Source organism: Podarcis bocagei (genome assembly GCF_964188305.1).
Source record: "Podarcis bocagei genome assembly, chromosome: 12".
NCBI classification, from domain to species: domain Eukaryota; kingdom Metazoa; phylum Chordata; class Lepidosauria; order Squamata; family Lacertidae; genus Podarcis; species Podarcis bocagei.
In genome coordinates, this window is record NC_138137.1 from 51,228,698 (window position 1) to 51,250,302 (window position 21,605).

Here is a 21,605-nt window from a genome sequence, read left to right on the forward strand (position 1 = left end):
GTGTTTCCACAAAGGAATTTACTAATCTGAGGCAGCTCTGTGCCCAGCCCACATATTCTCAGTATCCTTTAACCTTTGCCAAAGAATTCCAAGCATTTTGAAAACCTGGATTTTTGAAGCAGGATAAGTGTATGCAAACTAAGGATATGCATAATATTTGCAATGTCTATTCTGGTCACAGAATTTGATTTTCTTTGGCACAACCTTTGGCACAACAGCCGTGGCTTTTATTAAAATGACAGCAGCTAGCGTCAAAATAATTTGTCTTCCCTTTAGCTTTTGGACACTTGTGAGTAGCAACCACTATTTGCGGTGAGGGAGGAAAAACATATGGAATAAACTACAGAGTTTGTTGCTTGAACTCTTAGCCATAACTATAGCCCTCCATTCTCCAAGGTCTGGCATGTGATGTAGGTGCATCATTCAATATAAGTTTGCCTAAACTCTGCAGGGCAGCTTCCCAGACTCCAGATTGCTAAGGAACACTGGTAGCAAAGTCTCCTCTCCTTTTGCATCTGAGAAGAGACATGCCCAGAGCAGTGAAAATCACAGACAGCAGGGAAGGGGAAGCAATTATGTTGTTTGTCTGCATCTGATATGATTGCATGATCGGATCATTCAATCACACCTGATCAGCAGAATTACCTGTTCTCAAAGAAGGCACGCCCAGAGCCTCAGACAAGCCTCCTTTAGGCGCAGTAAGTAGTTCATCCGAGTCATACCAGAATGCTCTGGCATACAATTTGGGAATAACTGTAGTAGAATCATAGAAATGTAGTGTTCTATTCTGTTTCAGCTGAAAGCTTACATGTGGAAAAACAGGGTCACTCCAGTGGCCTTTAGTCAAAAGTCTGGCCATGTTTTTAACCAGGCGAAGTTTCCAGATATTTTTTCAGGGTTTATTTTCCAGGGTTATTCTCATGTTACAATAAACAATGAAATGTTTAATATAATGGGTTTACTCATGGGAGAGGCGCAGGGGTTCGCCAGCTTAATGGTCAAGCTTCTGGCTATAATGGCTGTGTGCCTGAGCCATCTAGTATCATTTGTTATTGTGTTGTTGTTGTTCTTATCATTATTAATACATTTTTTTTCACTTTTCGTAGAGACAGCAACACCCCCCTACTGTTTGTTTTTGCACCAAAGATGATCCTTGGAGTTGGCTTGATGCAGCCTGCTGTTTTAAGGCCTACTCCTGATCCTTGTTTGGCTCGGACCCTATGAGACTCTCCACCCCGGCTCTTGCCTTGTTGTGGAACTCGCAAGATGGGGAGCAGTAGTTCAGCACTGAAAGTTTGCACTGATCACCAGGGAGGCATCAACTGGCTGAGCCTCAGCCCAGACGGCCAGTGGCTCCTGACAGGTAGTGAAGATGGCACTGCACGGCTCTGGAGCACTGCGGACAGCCAGTGCAGGGCCCATTTTCAAGGTAGGGTAAACCTTCCCTTAGCCTCTGATTCTGGGGTGCACCCTGTGACAAACTCCCTCAGTGAAGATGGGAGTGGGGCAAAATGACCGCATATGGGGTGATTTAGCCTACCTCTCTATGACAACTGAGAATTCAGGGATTCTTGCTAATTGCAAGGAAGAAACAAAGGCTAGCTATGTAAATGAATTAAAATTAATAGATGAGAAGGTGATTAAAGAAGAATGAAGCAGCAACATCAGGAAGCAATGGACATAGGTTTGTAACAGGAGTGGGAAACCTAATTACTTTAAAAATTGTATTAAATTTAAATAATTTGGATTGATTTGTTAAAATTTGGGAAACTAATAAAATTAATATATATAAAAAAGAGAATTCAGGGATTCTCTATCTGTGGCAGGGCACTTGTACAACATAAATCGGCTTTAAAGATTCTTAATATTGGTTTTCCTGTGACAACTTATTTCCCAAACTAGGTATAAATTAAAGCTGAGGCACGATGGAAGTGGAAACTGTATTTTTACTAACAAGCGCTTAATGAAGGATAAAGCACTTTTACTGTTAAAGGGACAGTACTTTTTCCTTCAGAAATGCTGTTTCAGGTTTGAGCAATAACTTTACTTATAATTCCCCACAACAGAGCTATTTCTAATAGATCTCTTTCCTCCTAGAATGGCTAACTCTTTCTGTAAAAGACCCTTTCTGGGTCCGTTTCTTTCACATGACAAAATTAAACAGGTTTATCCTGCCTGACAAACCCCTAAGCAACTTCTCTAGCCAGACTCCATGTGGCAGTTAAACTGTCAAATTCTCTCTCTACTATCCTCACTCTCTCTCCTGATTAGCCATTTCTTTTCCCTGCCATGATTGGCTGATGGTCTTCTGGAGGATGACCCCAATGGTCTGTCCATCACACAGCCCCTCCCAAATTCTGGTTAAGTGATATTAATGTCTGTGTGGTTGTGGTAGCCCATAACATACCTGGCAAGCTGCAGTGTGTCTGTCTGCTTAGTCAGACGGCTGAGATCCTGCCATACTTGAATCCTTGGAGGATTCCTTCAAATGAGGACGGGAAACCTTTTTCTTCATGGGAGAAGGCAGATGATGATATATTTAAGACACACACATACAACACACACATATAAATTGTTGTGAGGCAATTTTATAGAATCATAGAGTTGGAGGGTCCTATAGTTCAACCCCTGTGATGCAAGAATCCACTAGATCATGCAGGATGACAGATTGCCATCCAACCTTTGCTTAAAAACCTTTTCATTCAAGACTGACTCTGGAGAAGCCATTTTATTTTATGCTACCCAAGACATTGGCTCCCCAAACGGCTTGCATAAATTAAAACCCATCACAAATACAGTGGTACCTCAGGTTAAGAACTTAATTCATTCCGGAGGTCCGTTCTTAACCTGAAACTGTTCTTAACCTGAGGTACCACTTTAGCTAATGGGGCCTCCCGCACCGCTGCGCCGCTCGAGCATGATTTCTGTTCTCATCCTGAAGCAAAGTTCTTAACCCGAGGTACTATTTCTGGGTTAGCAGAGTCTATAACCTGAAGCGTCTGTAACCCGAGGTACCACTGTATACAACAATATGGGCAACTCGGGATGAATGAGTGGGGGCAGGGGCGGGAACCGTCTCTGCCAGTGGGGCAGTGTGAGGAGGCACCTCTCTTTAGGGCAGGGTGGGGGGCAGCTCAGAGACCTGGGACAGCAAAAGTGGCTGCCTGGAGGACTCCCAAGGAGAGGGGAGAGGAAAGGAGGCTGAGGGAACACTCCACAAGGGAGGGTGTTTGAAAAGGGGTGAGGGGTTGCCAGCTCTGCAGGGGTGACATAACTAGGTTCCAGAGGCCCACAGAGGTGCTGCAGAAAGAATGTACAGTGGTGCCCCGCAAGGCGAACGCCTCGCGAGACGAAAAACTCGCAAGACGAAAGGTTTTTTCGTTTTAGAGTTTTCTCCCTTTTAAATTTATTTATTTAAAAGAAGTTATTTTTTTTAATTATTTTAATTTTATTTTGATTTTTCATATACGTACACACACACATCAAATAATCAGAATATTAAAAGAAAAAGAAGAAAAAAGAAAAAGCATATCAGCAATGAAAAAGGAAAAAGAAAAAAGAAAAATAAATTTTAAAAAAGCCTCAAAACCAAGCATTTTCAAATACAATTCTTCGTAGAGAGTGCAAGCCGTCTTTTTGCAACTTCTGGCTTGACTCCTTGATTCCTAACATGTCTTCCACTACCCATGAACGTTATTTGATAATTCCTTTTTCTAAATATCTGTATTCAGTTGGTAAATCTGTGGAGAAACATTCTGGATTTTAATCTACTCTAAGCCAAGTGACGGTCTGGGAACCTCCATTTTCATATATTTTATAAAAAACATCCCATTCTCTCCTTTGAATGATTTCTTATTGAGTCTGTAAGTTTAGCCAATTCTAGGTATTCACTTAGTTAGTTAGTTTTTGTTTGTTTCTTTTGCAACTGAATAATCACTAAGGGCTCATGTAAACAGCTTGATTGTCTGCTCTTAAGTTTGTTTTCATCTTCAGAATGAGAAATGCCACTTTTTATACAATTTCCATAGATTGACCTCAAAATGATTAAAGAACATGGAAGCTGACCATGTAGGTAGAAGGAAGTGCCTATTAAACAAGGAGCTCGGTGGACTTAAAAAAAAGAAAAACTATATTCGAAACAGTAAAAACATTGAGTCAGAAGAAGCTTGAATTTCCAAAGTGTACGTAAATAGTTAGTCATCTTTCATATAGATTGCATTCTTCCCACGCATGTGGAAAATGTGAATAGGGGGAGGTTTAATTCCTACCCATTCTCTTGCTGAAATCCTTATGTGCAACTTACTTGGGAACAGGTCCCATTGATCTCTGTGTGAAAAACACAGGACAATGGCGGTCAGTGCTAACAGCAAGACATCAGACCACCCCATCTAGGGCTCTGCACTCAGGAAAATGAGCAGGGAGGCAGGGACCCCAGACCCCATAACCATTGAGTCCAGAGTTTAAAAATTACCTAACAGCACCACTGGATTGCTGGAGTGTGAATTTTGTTTTTGTTTTTTAAATATATTTTTTATTGGTTTTTACACATGTTTTCCAAACATAACATACCATCTTGAACAACATAACAGACCTTTGGCTATCACTGCCTAGGACTTCCATCATCCTAATGGACTGATGGTTTTCTAACTTCCTTTCTAATTTTGCATTTTATTATTATAGTTATTGCTATAAAATCCAAATCCTAAATAAACTCCTTCTTCGTCCTCTTTCGCAATAATTCATATAGTTCTCCTTACAAAACTTCTTGTAACTCTACAAGCGATGTCAATTGATTACAATTGTCTTTCAAATATATCATAAATTTCTTCCAGTCCTTCAGGAAAGTCTGGTCTTGCTGGTTCCGCCAGCAACTCACCAGCAATTTTGCCAACTCAGAATAATCCATCAGTTTCATCTGCCACTCTTCTTTTCCTGCTTCCATCGTTGGCCTAATAGTATTCTTGCTGCAGTTGTCACGTATAAAAACAATTTTTTATCATGCTTATGAATCTCTGTACCTACAATACCAAGTAAAAGGGCTTCTGGGTTGTTGTTTTTTACAAATGTATATTTCAGCATTTTAAAAATCTCATTATAAATAATTTCCCAGAAGTCCTTCACTTTCTTACATTCCCACCGCATATGGTAAAAAGTACCTTCTTTTTCCTTACATTTCCAACATTTATTATTTATTTTATACAACTGGAATGTGAATTTTGAGGCATAGAGCTGTGGTTTGTATGAGATAGTAGAAAGCATGTTTTAAAAGGAGAGCAATTGTCCTGGCCGGGGGGGGGGGGGAGGCTGCATAAGGACATATTTATATCACAGATTCAGAACAGGTTTAGCAGACATCTCTCCCTTTCCTGGCAATCCAGGGTATTGTAGATCTTCAAGTGGTTGCAGGTCTGTAGAGAATTCCAGGCACTGACAATCACACCTCCCAGGAATCCTTTGAGGGAAGTCCTGACAGACTAGCATAAGACCAGTACAAAGGCTCTTTCAGATCTGCCACAGTAATCAATTTAAGAGTGTGATGCAAACCTTCCTGTTACAAGACCAGGGCAGCGAAGCCTGTCATCCTCCAGAGATTGCAGGACTGCAGTCATCCCTGGACACTGGCCATGCTGCCCTGGGGTTGATGGGAGCCGAAATCCAACAACATCTGGACAGCCACAAGTTCCTGTTACAAAAATCTCCTTTTGTAGTTTTCAGTAAATTTGTACTGATGGTTCTTAGTTCTGTATATTTTTTCCCCAGGACATGAAAGCTACATCACATTTTGCCACTTAGAAAATGAAGCTGCTTTTACATGTAGTGCGGATCACACAATTCGAAAGTGGGACGTGATGACAGGCCAGTGCCTGGCAGTTTACCGAGGGCACACATCGATTGTCAACAGGTAGGTATCACAGAGTCTTTTATTTAGAGTTGCCTAGATTTCTCCCCTCACCCTGCGTTCTCTGCTTGTCACAACCTGTAATCTGATGCTAGTTAGCTCCTCAGCTAACCTCCTCAGGTCTCCTATCCTTACTTCTGAATCTGTTCAAAACCAGTCGTTTCCTCCCTATGCTGTATTGCGCAAATGAATTGCCTAAATTTCTGCTACACATGCTCTTGGCCGTATGCGATTAGTTATTCCAGCAAGAATGCTGACGCAGCCACAGCCTGGGCAAGAGAGACGGACAGAAGAACAAGGAGGAACTGAACCGAATTCTCTGCTGGGAATGAAATTGGCAACAGCTGCACCTGATAAAGAGATTAAAAAGCATTGTGTTAAGCATACTTCTTAGTAGTAAAAAAGAAAGAAAGGGGGGGATACAGCTAAAGCTTTGTTTAAAGATTTGGAATTTTGCCCTGCTGTTAATTACCCCCCAGAGAAGCTTAAAGCCAGACCTTGATTTGTTATGCTAAACGTGCATTCTGTGTGCAAGCAAGCAAGGGATCCTTTTTGTGTGTGTGTCAGCTGCCAAATGTACTTCTCCTTTTTGCAAATGGAATTTCTAGATAAATTGGCAACCTAGGCTGGAATACAGAGGACCACCCTTAGGGCTACTATACAGTACTGTCTTTAGAGTTGGTCATCTGCAGTGTTCAGTTTTATTGCACTTGGGGAAATCTAGGGCTGTCATAAAGTTCACCTGTCCACGTGGCCAAGCACTTACAGTACAGGGCTGCACCACAATTTGTTTAGGGAGAGAAACCATCTAGGAAACTATGGCTGGCATGCAACCATGGCTATTAGTGGATAAGGTTGAGAATTCAGCTGCCCCAGGATTTAATCTGACCCCATTTCAGTTAATCTAGATATAAATAAGTTTCTGGAAAACTAGCCGGGAATTCAAGGAACTAGCACAGTATTTTTATTCCAGCAGGCTTCACAACTGAATTATGACATTACTGTATTGTTTTAACTCATTTTTAGTTTTATTCTACTGGATATTCTGTACACCGCTTAGAGACGACTGTGATTAAGCAGTATGCAAATTGGGGGAATAAAAATAGATTCATGTGGGGTACTATGTTTAGTTCTGCATACAGCAGTTCAGCTAATAAAACTGAGAAGAAAGGTACAAGGATGATTAAGATCGCAATCTTATTTACCTGAGTGTAAGCCCCATTTAATTCTGTGGGACTTACTTTTCAGTAGAGATGTATAGGATTACATGCTGACAGTCTAAAGCACAAACATTATAAGTACAGGTAGGTAGCCATGTTGATCTGCCGTACTCGGGGGGGGGGGGGATAATCCTTCCAGTAGCACCTTAAAGACCAACTAAGTGTGTTATTGGTATGAGCTTTCGTGTGCATCTGAAGAAGTGTGCATGCACACGAAAGCTCATACCAATAACAAACTTAGTTGGTCGCTAAGGTGCTACTGGAAGAAACATTATAAGGCCAGGCAGAAGGAGCTGGGGGGAAACTTCAAACTCTTTTGACATGTGGCTTATTCCCCCACCCCCAACAGGATTCTGGTTTTCAAGGATTATCTCTTCAGTGGCTCCTATGACAGGACAGCACGGTGCTGGAGTGTGGATACGGAGAAGCCGATCCAGGAGTTCCGAGGCCACCGGAACTGTGTTCTGACGTTGGCTCTTTACTCCTCCAAGGATGTCCTTGAGGATTCAGAAGAGGAAGAGTTGGAGGAGGAGAAATTGAGCAGGGGCTTCTTGGTGACAGGGAGCACAGACTGCACTGTCAAGGTCTGGTGGGTGTCCAGTGGGCGCTGCCACCAAACCTTGCTGGGACACACTGGGGCCGTCTTATGTCTTATACTTGATGCTCCAAACAGGGAGCTTTTTTCAGGCAGCACTGATTACACCATCCGGACTTGGAACATCGTGACTGGCGAGCAGCTGAGAGTGTTCAAAGAGCATCAAGGATCTGTCATTTGCCTAGAGGTAAGTGACTTGATATTGGCCTGGTTTGTACATAACACTAAACCATGGTTTGTTTAACCAAAGTGTCCTTTGTTTGAATGTCTGAACCCAGCCCAGCAGACTAACCACAGTTTATGGGTACAATCAGTGATGTGTTTTGTAGTTGGCTAACAAACCATAGATTGTTTGGTGGCACATTGGAATCCAGGTGTCTTGCTTAACCTTGGTTTGTTTGACCACAGCACCCCAAATGCATGCCAAAATACAGGCACGAGGCAAGAGCAGCTGGAAAATGAACCAAGCTTCGGAGAATGAACCATGGCTTCTTTGAATGTATGCAAGGTAACTCATGTACAAGCCATGGTTAAGGCTTAGCATTATGTGCGAATGTAGCCATTCACTAAGGCCAGTGTTGCTGCTTGGAGCAACGGGGCAACCAACTAGGGTAGCATTTGTTGGGAAGAGAAAACAGCAGAGGAAGCCAGTGTGGATAAAGGACTTCTATAGTAATAGAACTAATGTAAGAAATGGCCCAAGTAAAAGGTAAAGGTAAAGGGACCCCTGACAATTAAGTCCAGTCACAAACAACTCTGGGGTTGTGGCGCTCATCTCGCTTAACTTAAGTGTCGTATACTTAAATAAGGTCTTTCCTGACATATTGCAATACATACATGGAGAGATTCAGGAAAAGTAGAGCACCTGTCAGAGTGTGTCCACAAATGAGATGAACTGAAGAACTCCATGACAAAGAATAGAAGTAGAATAGTCTTCTGCATCTGATTGGGATGGAGCACATCCCTGGGAACTGTGGTCAGAAGGAACTTCTGAGCAACTCTCTTCTAGATTTCTTTGGTCAGAAAGATACAGAAATAGCCTTGAACAGCTGCATATATGCGGAGCATGTCTGTCAACTACTCTGGGATTTTATTTTCCTTGCATTGAGGCGAGAGCTACATACTGTGTGTGTGTGTGTGTGTGTGTGTGTGAGAGAGAGAGAGAGAGAGAGAGAGAGAGAGAGAGAGAGAGAGAGAGAGAGAGACTAATTCTAGGAAGAACATAGGAAGTATCCTTATACAGACCCTTGGTCCATCTAGGTCAGTATACACTGACAGGTAGTGGCTCTCCAGGAATTCAGACAGCATTCTCTCCTGGCCTTCCCTGGAGATACCGGATATCGAACCTGAGACCTTCTGCATGCAAAGCAGCTGCTCTGTCACTGACCCATGACATTTGTGGTGCGGTAACCATTGAAAAAGGCAGCTGTGCAGGCATGGTTCCATGTGGGGAGCTGTGAAAAGCCATGCAACCCTGTGAAAAATATATTAGTATAATTGCAAGGGAAGGGACCACAGAAAGTTGGAGCGGGAGATAAATTATCACTGTAAACATGTTCTATCCACCACAAAGATCTCTTCAATGTTATGATTTGTAGACTAGTAGAGTGAGTAATGCTGGCCTTGGGCATAGAGAATGCAGGTTGAAATCCTGCTCAGCAATGACGCTCACTGAACAGCCTTGAGAAAGTTGCCAAGCTGGCTCACAAACACATGTCCACCACCACTCAGGGACTGCAGCACGAACGGGTGTTTTCTTCATGTTGAGTTGTCACAAAACAAATGCTAAGGACAGAACCCAGTTACCTCATGTCAGCGGTGTTTTGCCTTTTAGTGGAATGAATCCACATGTTCAGCTGTGGCTCATCAGGTCATAGTGTTGAGAAGCTGAATAAGGCACGTGCCTTGGGTGTACTGCCCAAAAGCTCCTGACACCTCCCTCACAGGATTGTTGCAGAGGTTAACTGACGCCTTGATCTCATTGGAAGAATGTTATAAAAACGAATAAGCGTGAGGACTGTACCTGACTGCATGACTGCGTTTAACACAGGGCACTTTCAATGGATGGTTTAGCAAGGCATTGATCAGGAAGCAGCTGTTATTTGCCCCACGCAGTGGGATAACTACAAGGTAGAGATAGATAATCTTGCCTTCTACACGTTTTTGCGAACGCCTGTCCAGTAGTGGAAATGAGTAGGTGTCAGTTTAAGCTTTCCAGGGTTGAGTCAGTCATGTGTGGACAGTGTTATCTGTGAGTCCATGAAACATGTTGATGTGAACATGGCCAGGGATGAGTGAGAGGAGAAGCTGCACTGGCCTGCTGGAAATTAAATGGCTAAGGCTCTTCCTCCATGTTTTATGGGATGGCACGAAGCAAGTGAAATGGGATGAAAGCCATCCCATGTAGTATTGACAACACGACCTGAGAAATTTGTCAAATGAGTTTTCACCTAGTTCCCCTTTTCTTTGGGCTATGAAGATACTGCAAGCGCCACTGAACAAAGGGTTGCAAGCTCCGCTGGTGTAAAGCAAGGCTGTGGAACCTCTGGCCCTCCAGATGTTGTAGTGCAACTCCCATTATCCCTGACCACTGAGCATGCTGGCTGGGGCTGAATGGAGTGGGAGCCCAGCGAGCTCTGGAGGGCCAGAGATGCTTCCCATCCCTGGTGCAAAGGATGGACGCCTCCATGCTGTCTGCTTCTCTAGCTGTCCACACAGCAGAAGCGATTGTGGGGGACCTGTCTAGCCTGCTTCACAATGCAGCCTGCGAATGCCACAGAAGGCTAGAGCATCTGTCTTTTAGGAGCTCAGGCAGTTGCCACTCTGCAGACATTCCCTAAGAGGTACGAGCGCAGTTGTACTCCTTGTTTTCCGTGATGTGCTGTGCTTTTCTCCAACAGCCGCTCTGTTGGGAAATTAGCCAGAGTGAACAAAGCCTTTTCCAATGCCAGCCAAGAAAAACACAGCAACAAAGCCGTTTGCCGCTTCTTCAAGCCACAGGCAGATTATAATTGGGATTTGTGTCTCCCCAGCTATTTTTTTTTTTTTTTTAAATCAGGCATTGTTGGGGTTTGGATAAGTTTGGAAGAAACCTATGGTGGAAAGGCCTCTTTCCCGCTTCTCCCTTCCCTTGCTAATCATGGGAAATTAATCTCTGCTCTTGTCGATGAAAGGCATGCCTGTCTTTCTAATGAAAGAAATTAAAAGCACGTTTCGCAGAGATTGGCCACTTTATTTTATCTTGACATAAATGAAGCAAAAATCGTGTATAAGCTTTCCTGTAACACACTTGGTATGTGCCTCACGATATAGGATACCTTAAGCCCTACGGCTGCAGTTGTTTTTCCATTCCATTAGCCAAATGACTGTTGTGGGAGGTTGCATGAAATGTTTCTTTTATTTAAAATAATGGATCTCTTCTGGAAGCAAGCATTCCTTCAGGAGGGGGAGGGGGAACCTGCACCAAACCGAAGTTTTCTGAACAAGAAAGTTTGCTGTTTTGTGGGTTTCTTGCCTATGTATGTTTTCTGTAGAGGAAAATAGATGAAAATAAGAATTGGTGGGAAACATTGGCTTTGGTAATGGAGTGTGCAGCTTCTCAGAGGGCTCACCCAGACTTCCTTTTGTGCCACTTTTCTAGGAATACGTCTGCTCTTTAAAGCTATGTGTTGGAGCACTTTTTTGTTTGGCCGGGTGCTTTTCCCCATGAAAACTTCTGCATTTTAACTTCTGCATTGGAGAAAACAGCATTCTGCAGAAAACTCGAATTGCTGTTTGTTCAGATTCAGCGTTAAAAAGCGGTTTTTACTGAGGAAAGCAGTGGGGGGGGGGTGCTCTGACACCACACTTTAAAACATGGATCTCTGCCTAGAAAGCACAGGGCAAAATGTTAAGTGTAGATGAGCCCAGAATTTTGTATCTGACCCTACATTTTAAAAAAACTGCTTGCTATTAACTAAATACATATAGATTTGCTTGCTTATTATCCTGAATTGAATTGCCACCTCCAGTCTATGTTACCCAAGTCATTGTGTTAGTCATTCTAATCCACTGCCTTTTAAATTAGAAACATATACAAGGGATTCTTTGTACCTCCGTTTTCTGAGAAACAAATACAGTCATACCTTGGTTGACGAATGCCTTGCGACTCAAACGTTTTGGCTCCTGAACACCACAAAACCGGAAGTGAGTGTTACAGTTTGCAAATGTTCTTTGGAACCTGCATGTCTAACCTGGCTGCAATTGGTTGCAGGAGCTTCCTACAGCCAATCAGAAGCTGCACCTTGGTTTCCGAATGTTTTGGAAGTCAAACGGACTTCCAAAACGGATTCCATTTGACTTCCGAGGTACCACTGTGCAGTAATTACCTCTTCTACAGACTCTATTGGATGTTAAGCTCAGCAGAGGTGGCCCTCTAAGTAGGTCAACTGCTCTAAGAAGTTCAGGAAGTTATTGAATTTCCTCCCCACAGAGGTGCATCTAGCATATACATTATGCTGAAATGCAACTCTTTACCCTGGCCTTTGCCATCTGAGACACACCCACCCACCCACCGACACACCTCCCTTTCTTGTGAGTGTCACTTATTTTAAACTGTTTTTAATACTCTATTGTTGCATGCCACCCCAGTCTCTGAATGGTGAGATATTCCAGGAGTTCCAGGTGCTCACCCAGGATTCGTGTTTCCTTTTGGGAATGAGGCACAGTGGAGACTGTGGGGTCTTCATGATACGTGGTTTATTTACAGATATATGCAAAGGGATGGAGCTTCACTAGCTTTAAAGGATCTGCTCCTAATTATACTAGCAGAGTGAGAGCTATTTCATCTGTTCCTCTTTGACATCTCAAAGCCATTTGGAGGCCCACTGGGAGCCCTGGCTGCGTGCAGAACATAAGATCAGAGGTCTGTGTTAGAGCTCCAAAAGCTGTGCTGCTTTCTACATTGCAATCATATCATTGAATTGTGTCATCATTTTTCTTTTTGCAGGGGGAAGGTAGCGCTGAAAATGACCATGACTCCGAACAATGCTCCCTCGTGAAAGTGATCTTTCCTCTCTTTCCCCTCTTAGCTTGTGAATCGGCGCTTGTATTCAGGGAGTGCAGACAGGACGGTGAAATGCTGGTTGGCCGATACAGGGGAGCGAGTCCAGACATTCAAGGCTCACAAGCACAGCGTCAGCACTTTGAAATACCATGCTGGAATATGTAAGTTCCAACAAACCCTCCCAATTGCCTTTTCTCATCTTGTCCACTGGCAACAGATATGTTAGTCCAGGAACGACCACCTTCTGTGTATTCTCCTTATAGCAGAAATTTGCCACAACTATCCAAGTCCTGATGGTATGAAGGAGACAATCACCCCCATGTTATTCTCCTTCTTTTGTTAAGTAAGCCAACAACACAGAGCTAGGCAGAGGCTCATGTAGAGTTTTAGCTCCTTATAAAAAGGGTGTCACACATCTTGTTTCAGATTTTGAATTTTCTTTCCTCTCATCCCTGATGCCATTTTGCTCACCTGGCACACTTTGCTAGAGTTGAAGACACGCTTATATTTTTAGACCAGGCCTGTGAAATTGTTTTTGTGTATGTTGCAGAGCTTGTAATGGCACCGCTTAGCAACTTTGGTGATTAAGTGGTATATAAATAGTTGAAAGTAAGTAATAAGTAAATTGGCTGCAAATAATAAAAATCTAACTGACAGATGTTGCAAGAAGTGAAAGCAGATGAATATCGATGAAATATCCTGTTAAGGATGAAGATTGTGAATGAGTGACATCTTTTCAAAAACTTAGCTGTGGTTATTGCTTTAAATCTCATTTTGGTGGCTTGCTATAGTCTCTGGTTAAACCAGTTTTCCAGGCATTTGTGGACAAACTATACTGCAGAAAAACCAAAGACCTCATAGAACAGGAGTGAGGAATTTACAGCCTGTGGGCCAATCCTGGCCTGCTGGAGAGTCCAGTTTGGCTTACAAGGCGTTTTCACCCAAACCATGCCCAGCTGATGTCACGCTGATGGGTGAGTGATGTCAGCTGATATACAAGGGCAGGTCTTTGATTGAGTTTACTTATATGTCACTTTTCAACAACAAGCTGTGCCCAAAGTGGCTTACAGCAAACATTCAAAGCATTAAAAGTACAAATATACAAAATATAGTATATGTCAGTAAATTCAAAATAACAATAATCTGTAGTTTAGGAAACACATAATAAACTCAACATTACAAAGAAAAAAACAATCTAGGCTTAAGTACATAAATACAAATAAAATTTTCCATTGGCTGCACCCCCTGTTCCCCACAGGGTTGGGGCTGTGCACCCAAAGTAGCAGGATGTAACCCCTTTTCTCATCACCTGATGAGGTTGCTCATTAGGTGAAGGGAACACACTGGCAAAGCACCCCCCGCCCCCGTCAACTTTGACATGTAGGCAGGACCACCCAGATATCAGTAGCCTGATGCCATTATGACATCAGATGATTGACAGATGGGTCAGCCCAGCCAGCTGTCATGTTTCCATGGGGGTGTGGGGAGATAAGGATCTGGCATGTCAGGCTAAAAGGACTCCCTACCCTGTCGTAGAAGCATGTAGGTTTTGGCATGAACTCCCTGGAATGGATCCATGTAGCCCAGAGTTCTGGCCTGCAGAGAGGGGACTCTGTAACTTGTAGGCTCGAATCCCTTTCAGCTGCATGGTAGGTAATGAGCATATTGGGTTGCGGCGGCGAGGAATTACACTAGCAGCTAACTTCCTCCTCATGCTCCCACTGCCCATGGTCCAGGTGGCTTCATTCCAATGGGGCTTTCATCAGAGGTGTGCCTGGCAGATTATGCCCTTGGCATTAGCTGATACCAGTTAAAAGCCAAATGTTAAATTGGGGCTCTTCCCCTGCTGGCAGTACCCTACCTTGCTAGCCCAAAAGATTAAGCTGCATAGCCACACTGCAAATTATATTATGCTCCCCCCCCCCCACGTTCAGTTGAACATTGAGGGTACTTTAAGGTAATTTTGGGCTGCAAGTGCAGAGGTATTCTGAGCTGGGTCTTTCTTTATTTTTTGCCCCCTGCGCATCCTTGCTCTTGGTAGAAAAGCAGAACAGTCCGTTGTTCATCCAGAGATAGTCACACTCTCCCCTTCTGTAGCAGCAGACCAAGGCCTTTGCGTTTAAGGAATAAATGCTTCCAGATGGCACAAAATCATCCTGGCAGTTGGCAAACTTGGACTGTTCTCCCGATCTCTGTTAAAAAAAACCACCCAACAACGTAGTAATTGGATGTAAAGTAATAAATGTTCTCAGAGGGCGTTACTGGCTTTGCGTGCCTTTTTTCTACATATACCCAATCTGATACCCCTTTCAGACTTTATTCATGCTGACACAACCCCAGTTGCATATTGGATGTGCAGCAAGCATACCGCTGAAGTGGCACGATTTGTGCTGAAAACAGTTGCGGTTGTTTTTTGATGCCCATTCTGCATTAACAGGTTTCCTTCCCTCTTAGCCTGGACATGCTAGAACTGAAAGTGTAGAGAGGATGTTTGCCTACCTGAAGTAATCATACCAGAAAGCATCCTTGGCAACTAAAGCTAGGAGTCTACCCCTTGCAGCCTAAGCTGCAAAAAAGCTGCTGGCTCTAGAATGCTTTAGTAATGCATTCCTTCATGTCTTGTCATCCTAACACCATAGCCAGTCAGGAGCTCCCTTATTCTGAGCCCGAGCCCATGCACACGAACGCTCATACCAATAACATAAAAAAAAAAATTTTTTTCCAGTAGCACCTTAAAGACCAACTAAGTTAGTTCTTGGTATGAGCTTTCGTGTGCATGCACACTTCTTCAGATACACATTCTTCAGATACGGTGTATCTGAAGAAGTGTGCATGCACACGAAAGCTCATACCAAGAACTAACTTAGTTGGTCTTTAAGGTGCTATTGGAAATTTTTTTTTTTTTTTATTTTGACTATGGCAGACCAACACGGCTACCTATCTACTACTGGAACCAATAACATAGTTGGTCTCTAAGGTGCTACTGGAAGGAATTTTATTATTTTGTTTCGACTACGGCAGACCAACACGGCTACCTACCTGTAGCTCAGTATTGTTTGCAGAGAGTGGCAGCAGCTCTCCAGGGTTTCAGGCAGGAGTCTGGAGATACCAGCCATCTAACCTGCAGGCAAAACATGCTCTTTGCCACTGAGCCATGGGCCTTGACCTCTTCAGATATGTTTTAGCTTTGAATACAGAAAACAGCAGCTTAAGGATGAATTGGACATTGCGTGTAATTCACTCCTAATGCCCTTCACTTCCCAATACACCTAACAGAGGCTGTGCCACTCTTTGCAACCCAGAACTGTTTGCCACCTAGACCCATTAATAAGAATTCATTGCTAGATGGCAGGAGAAAGATCCCATGTGAGTGCTGGGTGGAGCTATTACCTCTGTGGGTGGTAAAGGGCAAAGAATTACCTTTGAGGACTCTAAATTTGACAGGCATGGCACCCTTCGGAAGCCTTTTCTTGCTTTACAACATGTCTGGATTGTAAATGCAACCTTTGTTTGACTATGTTTATCACATGAACCCTGTGATTATGGGTTTCTATAGCAGGATACCTTTTCAAAGTAAAAAATGCCCTGGGTTAATTGAATGAAAAAGAATATTTAACACATTCCAAATAGAAATGCCCCTTTTTAGAAGACACTAAGATTAAAAATGACTTGCTCTGTTGTTCAAACAATTAATTAAAGAAAAGAAAATCTCATTCTGCTTGCTAAGTGATTCATTGTTTGTGTTACATCCTGTGGTATATTTGGTCTTCGTGCCTAACTGGTAGAAAAGGAAATTACATGGCTATATAGGGTGTTTAGCTTTGATTTAATTTATAATTGATGTCATAAATTCTTATTGATGTCATAAATTTTAAGGTTTTTTTTTTTTGCATGTGCCAGTTGTTTCCATCTTTGGTATTTGGTGAATGCTTATAAATTAAAAAAAATGTAAAGCTGAGGAGTGCCAAAATATATAAGATAGTTGGGTTCAGTTCCCCTCCTTGTGAATTTCACTAAGAGAATTGGAGAAAGTGCCCATCCCAGCCTACCTTTCAAGTTTGTTGTGAGGATAAAAAGCGAAAAAATACATTACGACTTCCCTTACATATATTACTATTTTATTGAGTGCTACATTCAGCCTCAGGGTGGATTATCAAATTAGAATTAGCTATCAAAAATGTGAATTAGCTGAAAATAATTCCCAAAGGGTTGGCACATTTACCTTCTCTGTTCCACCCTTTCCCCTTATAAGACTCACTTTAGGCTACAACCCTGAACCGACTTATCAGGGAGTAAGTTCTGATGAATTCAATGACACTTATCTTGTGTAGTTTGAATCTTCGCTTTGTTGCCTGCCGAGTTGACCCTTTGTGTTGAAAATAGGAGAAAACAAACATTTTAATAGCAAACGAATAAAAAAAATGTTATTCTGAAAAGGTCCCTCACCCTTGTTTTCATTACAGTGTTTACAGGAAGCGGTGACGCCTGTGCCCGAGCTTTTAATACCAAGACCGGCATCCTCCAAAGAGTGTTCCGAGGTCACAAGCTGGTTATTAACTGCATCCAGGTGAGCCTCACAAAGAGCAGCTGCACAACACTTGGCTATAGCTCTGTGGGTCAGGAACGGTTTGGTGTCACTTCCTTTACAAGCACTTAAGGGTTCCTTCTGTTAGCTATTAATGGCAGGCTGGGCCATAGCTCACTTTTACAACACATGCTTTGGATGCTGAAGGCCCCAGGTTCAATCCCCAGCATCTCCAGGTAGGCTAGAAAAGGGCATTGAAAAGTCCCTTCCCGCTGGTCCAGACAAGGCTCAGCCAGATGGAACAATGGACTGACATTGTTACCTATACTCATCAATTGTTGTGCAATGATGGATGTGGTAGATTCTTAAGAAAAAGGCTCTACTGGGAAAAAATTGTTTCCTTGCTCATAGGGTCACCCTATGAAGTTGATTTGCTTAGACAGCTTTAAAATAAGTTCTAGACCCATCCATGGTGACTGGGTCCTAAGTTAATTCACAATATCCGGTCAAATGTTGCTTAGGCAACCTGGGGATTCAAGCCAGCCCCCGTAGACTTCATACCTGGCTGCTTGCTATAACCCCAGTCTGCAAGCTCTCAGTGAGCTAAGGCACATGCAAAAAAGCTCTTTCACCCATTCCTCCCCAGTAAACAGAAGTGGACTCTTTAGCAGAGCCCTCTCATAATTATGCACCCAACATGCCTGAGATGAAGGCCAAAAGCTTCCGTCAGAGTGAGCAGCGAGAGAGGCATTGGCTGTGCTCTTCTGTTATGCACTCACATTCGTGAGCCAAGATAGGCACATGGCAGTGAGCAGCTCCCTGGAAAAAACAACGCTCTATTGCTCTTTTGTGCTGCATGGAGTGGGATGAGTCAAGAGCCCTTTGTTTTTTGGATGGAGCCCGCAGGAAGTGGGAGCCAGGAGGTCAAGATAATGATGCCTCTTCAGGTTTCGTTACATTTGAAACACTTTGTTAAAAATTACTTAGGTGTTTAAGTATAAATAAAATTAGGATTGCATCTCCTGCCACTATCGGTTTGAAGCTGGGTTCACGCACTGGGTGTTGTGTCTGCTTCTGAGTGGTAGGCATTAGCAGGCCTCCTCTGCCAGACTTTGTTCCTTCTGTGCTTGCCACACTTTCTTCTTCTCATCATGCTGGAGGCAGGGTGAGGTGGATTAAAGGAGTACTTCCCGTTTTCTTTGTGTGCTCCCTTTGGTTGCACATGAACAGGTCCTGCCTCTGACAAAACTGTGGGTGTCTTTTTACCTGTCACATATCACAGAAGTGAGGAACCTTTGGTCCTCCAGATGTTGCTGATCTACAACTCCCCTGAAAAGCATATTTGGGGAGGCAGTGTGATGGTTGGGGTGTGTGTCAAATTTTGCCGAGGGCCACTAAAAAAAGGCATTGAGGGCCACATACGGCCCTTGGGCCGCAAGCTGAACCACCATACAGTCATACCTTGGGTTACAGATGCTTCAGGTTGTGTTTTTTTGGGTTACAGACCTGCCAAAACCTGGAAGTACCGGAACGGGTTACTTCCGGGTTTCAGGGGCCGCACATGTGCAGATGCGCCGCTGTGGGTTGCGAACGCTGTGGGTTGCATCCCGCATGGATCACGTTCGCATCCCGAGTGTCCACTGTACAATGAAATAATAAAGGAGGCTGTTGCTTTACACCTTTGTAACCAGCCACCCCACCCACACCTGGGATTGGGCTCAGACGGAAGGGAGAAAACCCCGCTCCACAAATGGGTTGTACAAAAAAAGGAACAGAGAAGCTGCTTCTTTGCTTCTGTGTGCTGTGTTGTGATTATGGTTAAGCTGCCCTTTTAAAATACGGCACTTTTGTTCCAGATTCACAACGAATTACTGTACACGGCCTCCCACGACGGCACGCTAAGGATCTGGGACATACGGCAGGTCAGCAAGCGGAGCAAGCGGCGCTGGAAGGAGAGGTCGATCCAGGGCAGGCGTTCTCAGAAGGGAAGCCTGTCTCGGCTCTTCAACAACAAAGTGGGCTGCATGGTGCACCAGGAAAACAGGGGGGAGCAGGAGGCCGTGGAGCTCGTGTGACGGCTGGGCTGGTGCGAGAGGACAGGAAGCACCCAGTCGACTACATAAGGGAACGCCTGAGCCAACTGACCTACCAAGCCAAATGCAGCCTGTAGCTCATTATACTGAGCAGGCCTATCAGGGGCTCAGATTCCATGTCCTGGCATTTCTGCCCACCTGCCATAATCAAGCACCTGGCTGGCCACAGCCTTGTGTCTTGGGTGGGCTGCGTTCAGCAAGGTGGGTCACAAGCTGTGTGGGCACAATCCTGGCCTGATGCTGATGAAATGGCAACAAAAAAGCAGCAGGGAAGTGAACTATGACAGATACCTATTTCATGATGATGTATCTATTCTCGTGAACATATAGGAATGCCCGTTTTGTTGGCCTACTGCATCACACACCATTTGTCGCCCACAGAGATGTCTCATCCTGCACGCTGCAGGTGCAGATTTCTAAGCAACGGGGCCCGCAGAGCCAGTACAACTTGGAGCCGCTCAGAAAGGGAGGGGGCAAGGAAGACTCAGGGGTGGAAGCCAGAGCTTTTAACAGGTCAGTCATAGAAGGTTAGGGAGCCTGATGTCATGTTTAGGTGGTGTGTCACAGAACAGGGGTATATGGTAACTCCCCCCCCCCATTTGCTTTGTGCCCAGACCTGGAAAGGTGTTTAATGGTACATGCCAGGAAAAAGCAGTTGCCGTGCCTTGTTAACAACATATTCCCATTCCATAATTTAACACCAGGCGAAACTGTTTCTCTGGATTTTGCAGCAGAGCCAGCTAAGCAGAGCACTGATTACTGATGTCTGTAATCCCTCGTTCTCCTCAGAGCAGTTTTGCAATTATTTGCAAATGAATCATGCTAAATGGATGGATAAGTTCATGAATGATATGGCACTTTTACAACCCCCCCCCCCGCTCCCCATAGAGCATGATGCATATGCAAAGCATACTGCATCCAAGGTGGGATCACAGCCACCCACCAATCAGCACTTTGCACAGCTGCCTTTCCACTTGGGGAGCCAGCACATTTCTACATCTGCACTAGGCCATGGCTTAGTTTAGTGTGATGTGCAGAAATTGCCATTGTGGTGAATTGTGAGCTTTTGCACTGGCCTCTCCAGGTGACCCTTAAACATCTACAGATGAGCATATTCAGCTCCAGGCCACAAAAAGCCTCACTTACTGATTTGTTTTTCAAACTTCTGTTAAAAGCAAAAGGCTGGATTCTTAAAAGCAAAACTGGGTTTCAAGGCGAGAGGTTTCTGGCAACATTTGGGAACTGGAAAATGGTTGGGCTTGTCTTCACAAAGATACGGTTGGAGCAAATTGGTCTGGGTTCTATCAGGGTAAAATATGGAGTGTTTTTTGTAAGTGGGTGAGAGATACTTGTGATAATCTCCATGGGGACTGGTGATGGAATTAGGGTCTGACGTAAGCTCTTTCAGAAGTAAAGGTGTGTAGGTTCCTTGGTGGCAGAAGGAGCAGGGAGATACATCTCCTGTCCTTCACTGGAGAGGAACCCTTGCAGCAAAGATGTGTGTGTGTGAATGTGTGGAATATGGGCCCAGCAGAGTGACTTGGAAGCTGTCCTTGAGATGAGATGTGTGGAGTGGGGGCTGTGTGAGCTGCTTTTCTGTTCATGAAAGAGAAAGGAAGTGGAGTCTAGCATGAGGCTTTGGAAGACCTCTGTTGCTTGTGTGGCTAAGCTTCTCCACCTGGGGAAGCAATCTCTTACCCTGGTTTTCTCTTTTCTCCCTCTGATGTTTGTTTAGATAACCACTGAGCCATAAATATGTAACTATGATGTTGTGGATTTTGTTGTAGCAGTGTTTAACTGAAACAAGTACTTTAATCACTTGTGTGTGGCTTTCTTTGTTGTGTAGCATACCGAGCCAGTGCCTGTGACAAAGCGGGGGGGGGGGGGAGGTTAATAAAAACTGTCATAGAGATAACACTTAATGTGTCCTCTCTTTTTTTGGACTGATTTTAATCACAGCAGGAGAAAGGCTTCCATATTCTACAGCATTGGCATCAAATGTAAGTTTAATACAAGAAATATAACTGGCATGGGGGAGAAAAGGAAGGCAGCAATTTTGTGAGTGCTGTACTGTATTCCTCTATCCCAGGGACCGGGAACCTCTGGCCTGTGGGCTAATCTTAGCCCACCAAGGCATCCAAGCTGGCCTATAAGACCATTTTCCTCTAACCATGCACACCTTCCCATCTGCTGACAACACTCATTATTATCATCCGATGGACTTAAATC

The 21,605-nt window shown here is 43.8% G+C and overlaps 1 protein-coding gene across 2 annotated transcripts; it reads left to right on the forward strand.

Moving 5' to 3' along the window:
• The first annotated feature begins 1,260 nt into the window (after positions 1–1,260).
• On the forward strand, positions 1,261–20,018 carry WDR86 (WD repeat domain 86). Of its 2 annotated transcripts, none has more exons than XM_081163825.1 (6): positions 1,261–1,429; positions 5,761–5,902; positions 7,469–7,901; positions 12,784–12,919; positions 17,222–17,325; positions 19,140–20,018. In XM_081163825.1, the coding sequence occupies exons 1-6, from the start codon at positions 1,267–1,269 to the stop codon at positions 19,356–19,358; spliced, it is 1,197 nt and encodes a 398-aa protein (XP_081019951.1). In that variant the 5' UTR covers positions 1,261–1,266; the 3' UTR covers positions 19,359–20,018. The 2 variants fall into 2 exon arrangements, with proteins under 2 accessions (XP_081019951.1, XP_081019952.1); XM_081163826.1 differs by lacking the exon at positions 1,261–1,429 and adding an exon at positions 2,374–2,523.
• The last annotated feature ends 1,587 nt before the right edge of the window (positions 20,019–21,605 follow it).

What these genes read in the sequence shown, in the direction of transcription:
- WDR86 (XM_081163825.1), top strand. Translation starts at nt 1,267, where the DNA reads ATGGGGAGCAGTAGTTCAGCACTGAAAGTTTGCACTGATCACCAGGGA. An exon ending in GTGCAGGGCCCATTTTCAAG is followed by an intron (nt 1,430 to 5,760) that starts GTAGGGTAAACC and finishes TTTTTTCCCCAG; the next exon opens with GACATGAAAGCTACATCACA. An exon ending in CACACATCGATTGTCAACAG is followed by an intron (nt 5,903 to 7,468) that starts GTAGGTATCACA and finishes CACCCCCAACAG; the next exon opens with GATTCTGGTTTTCAAGGATT.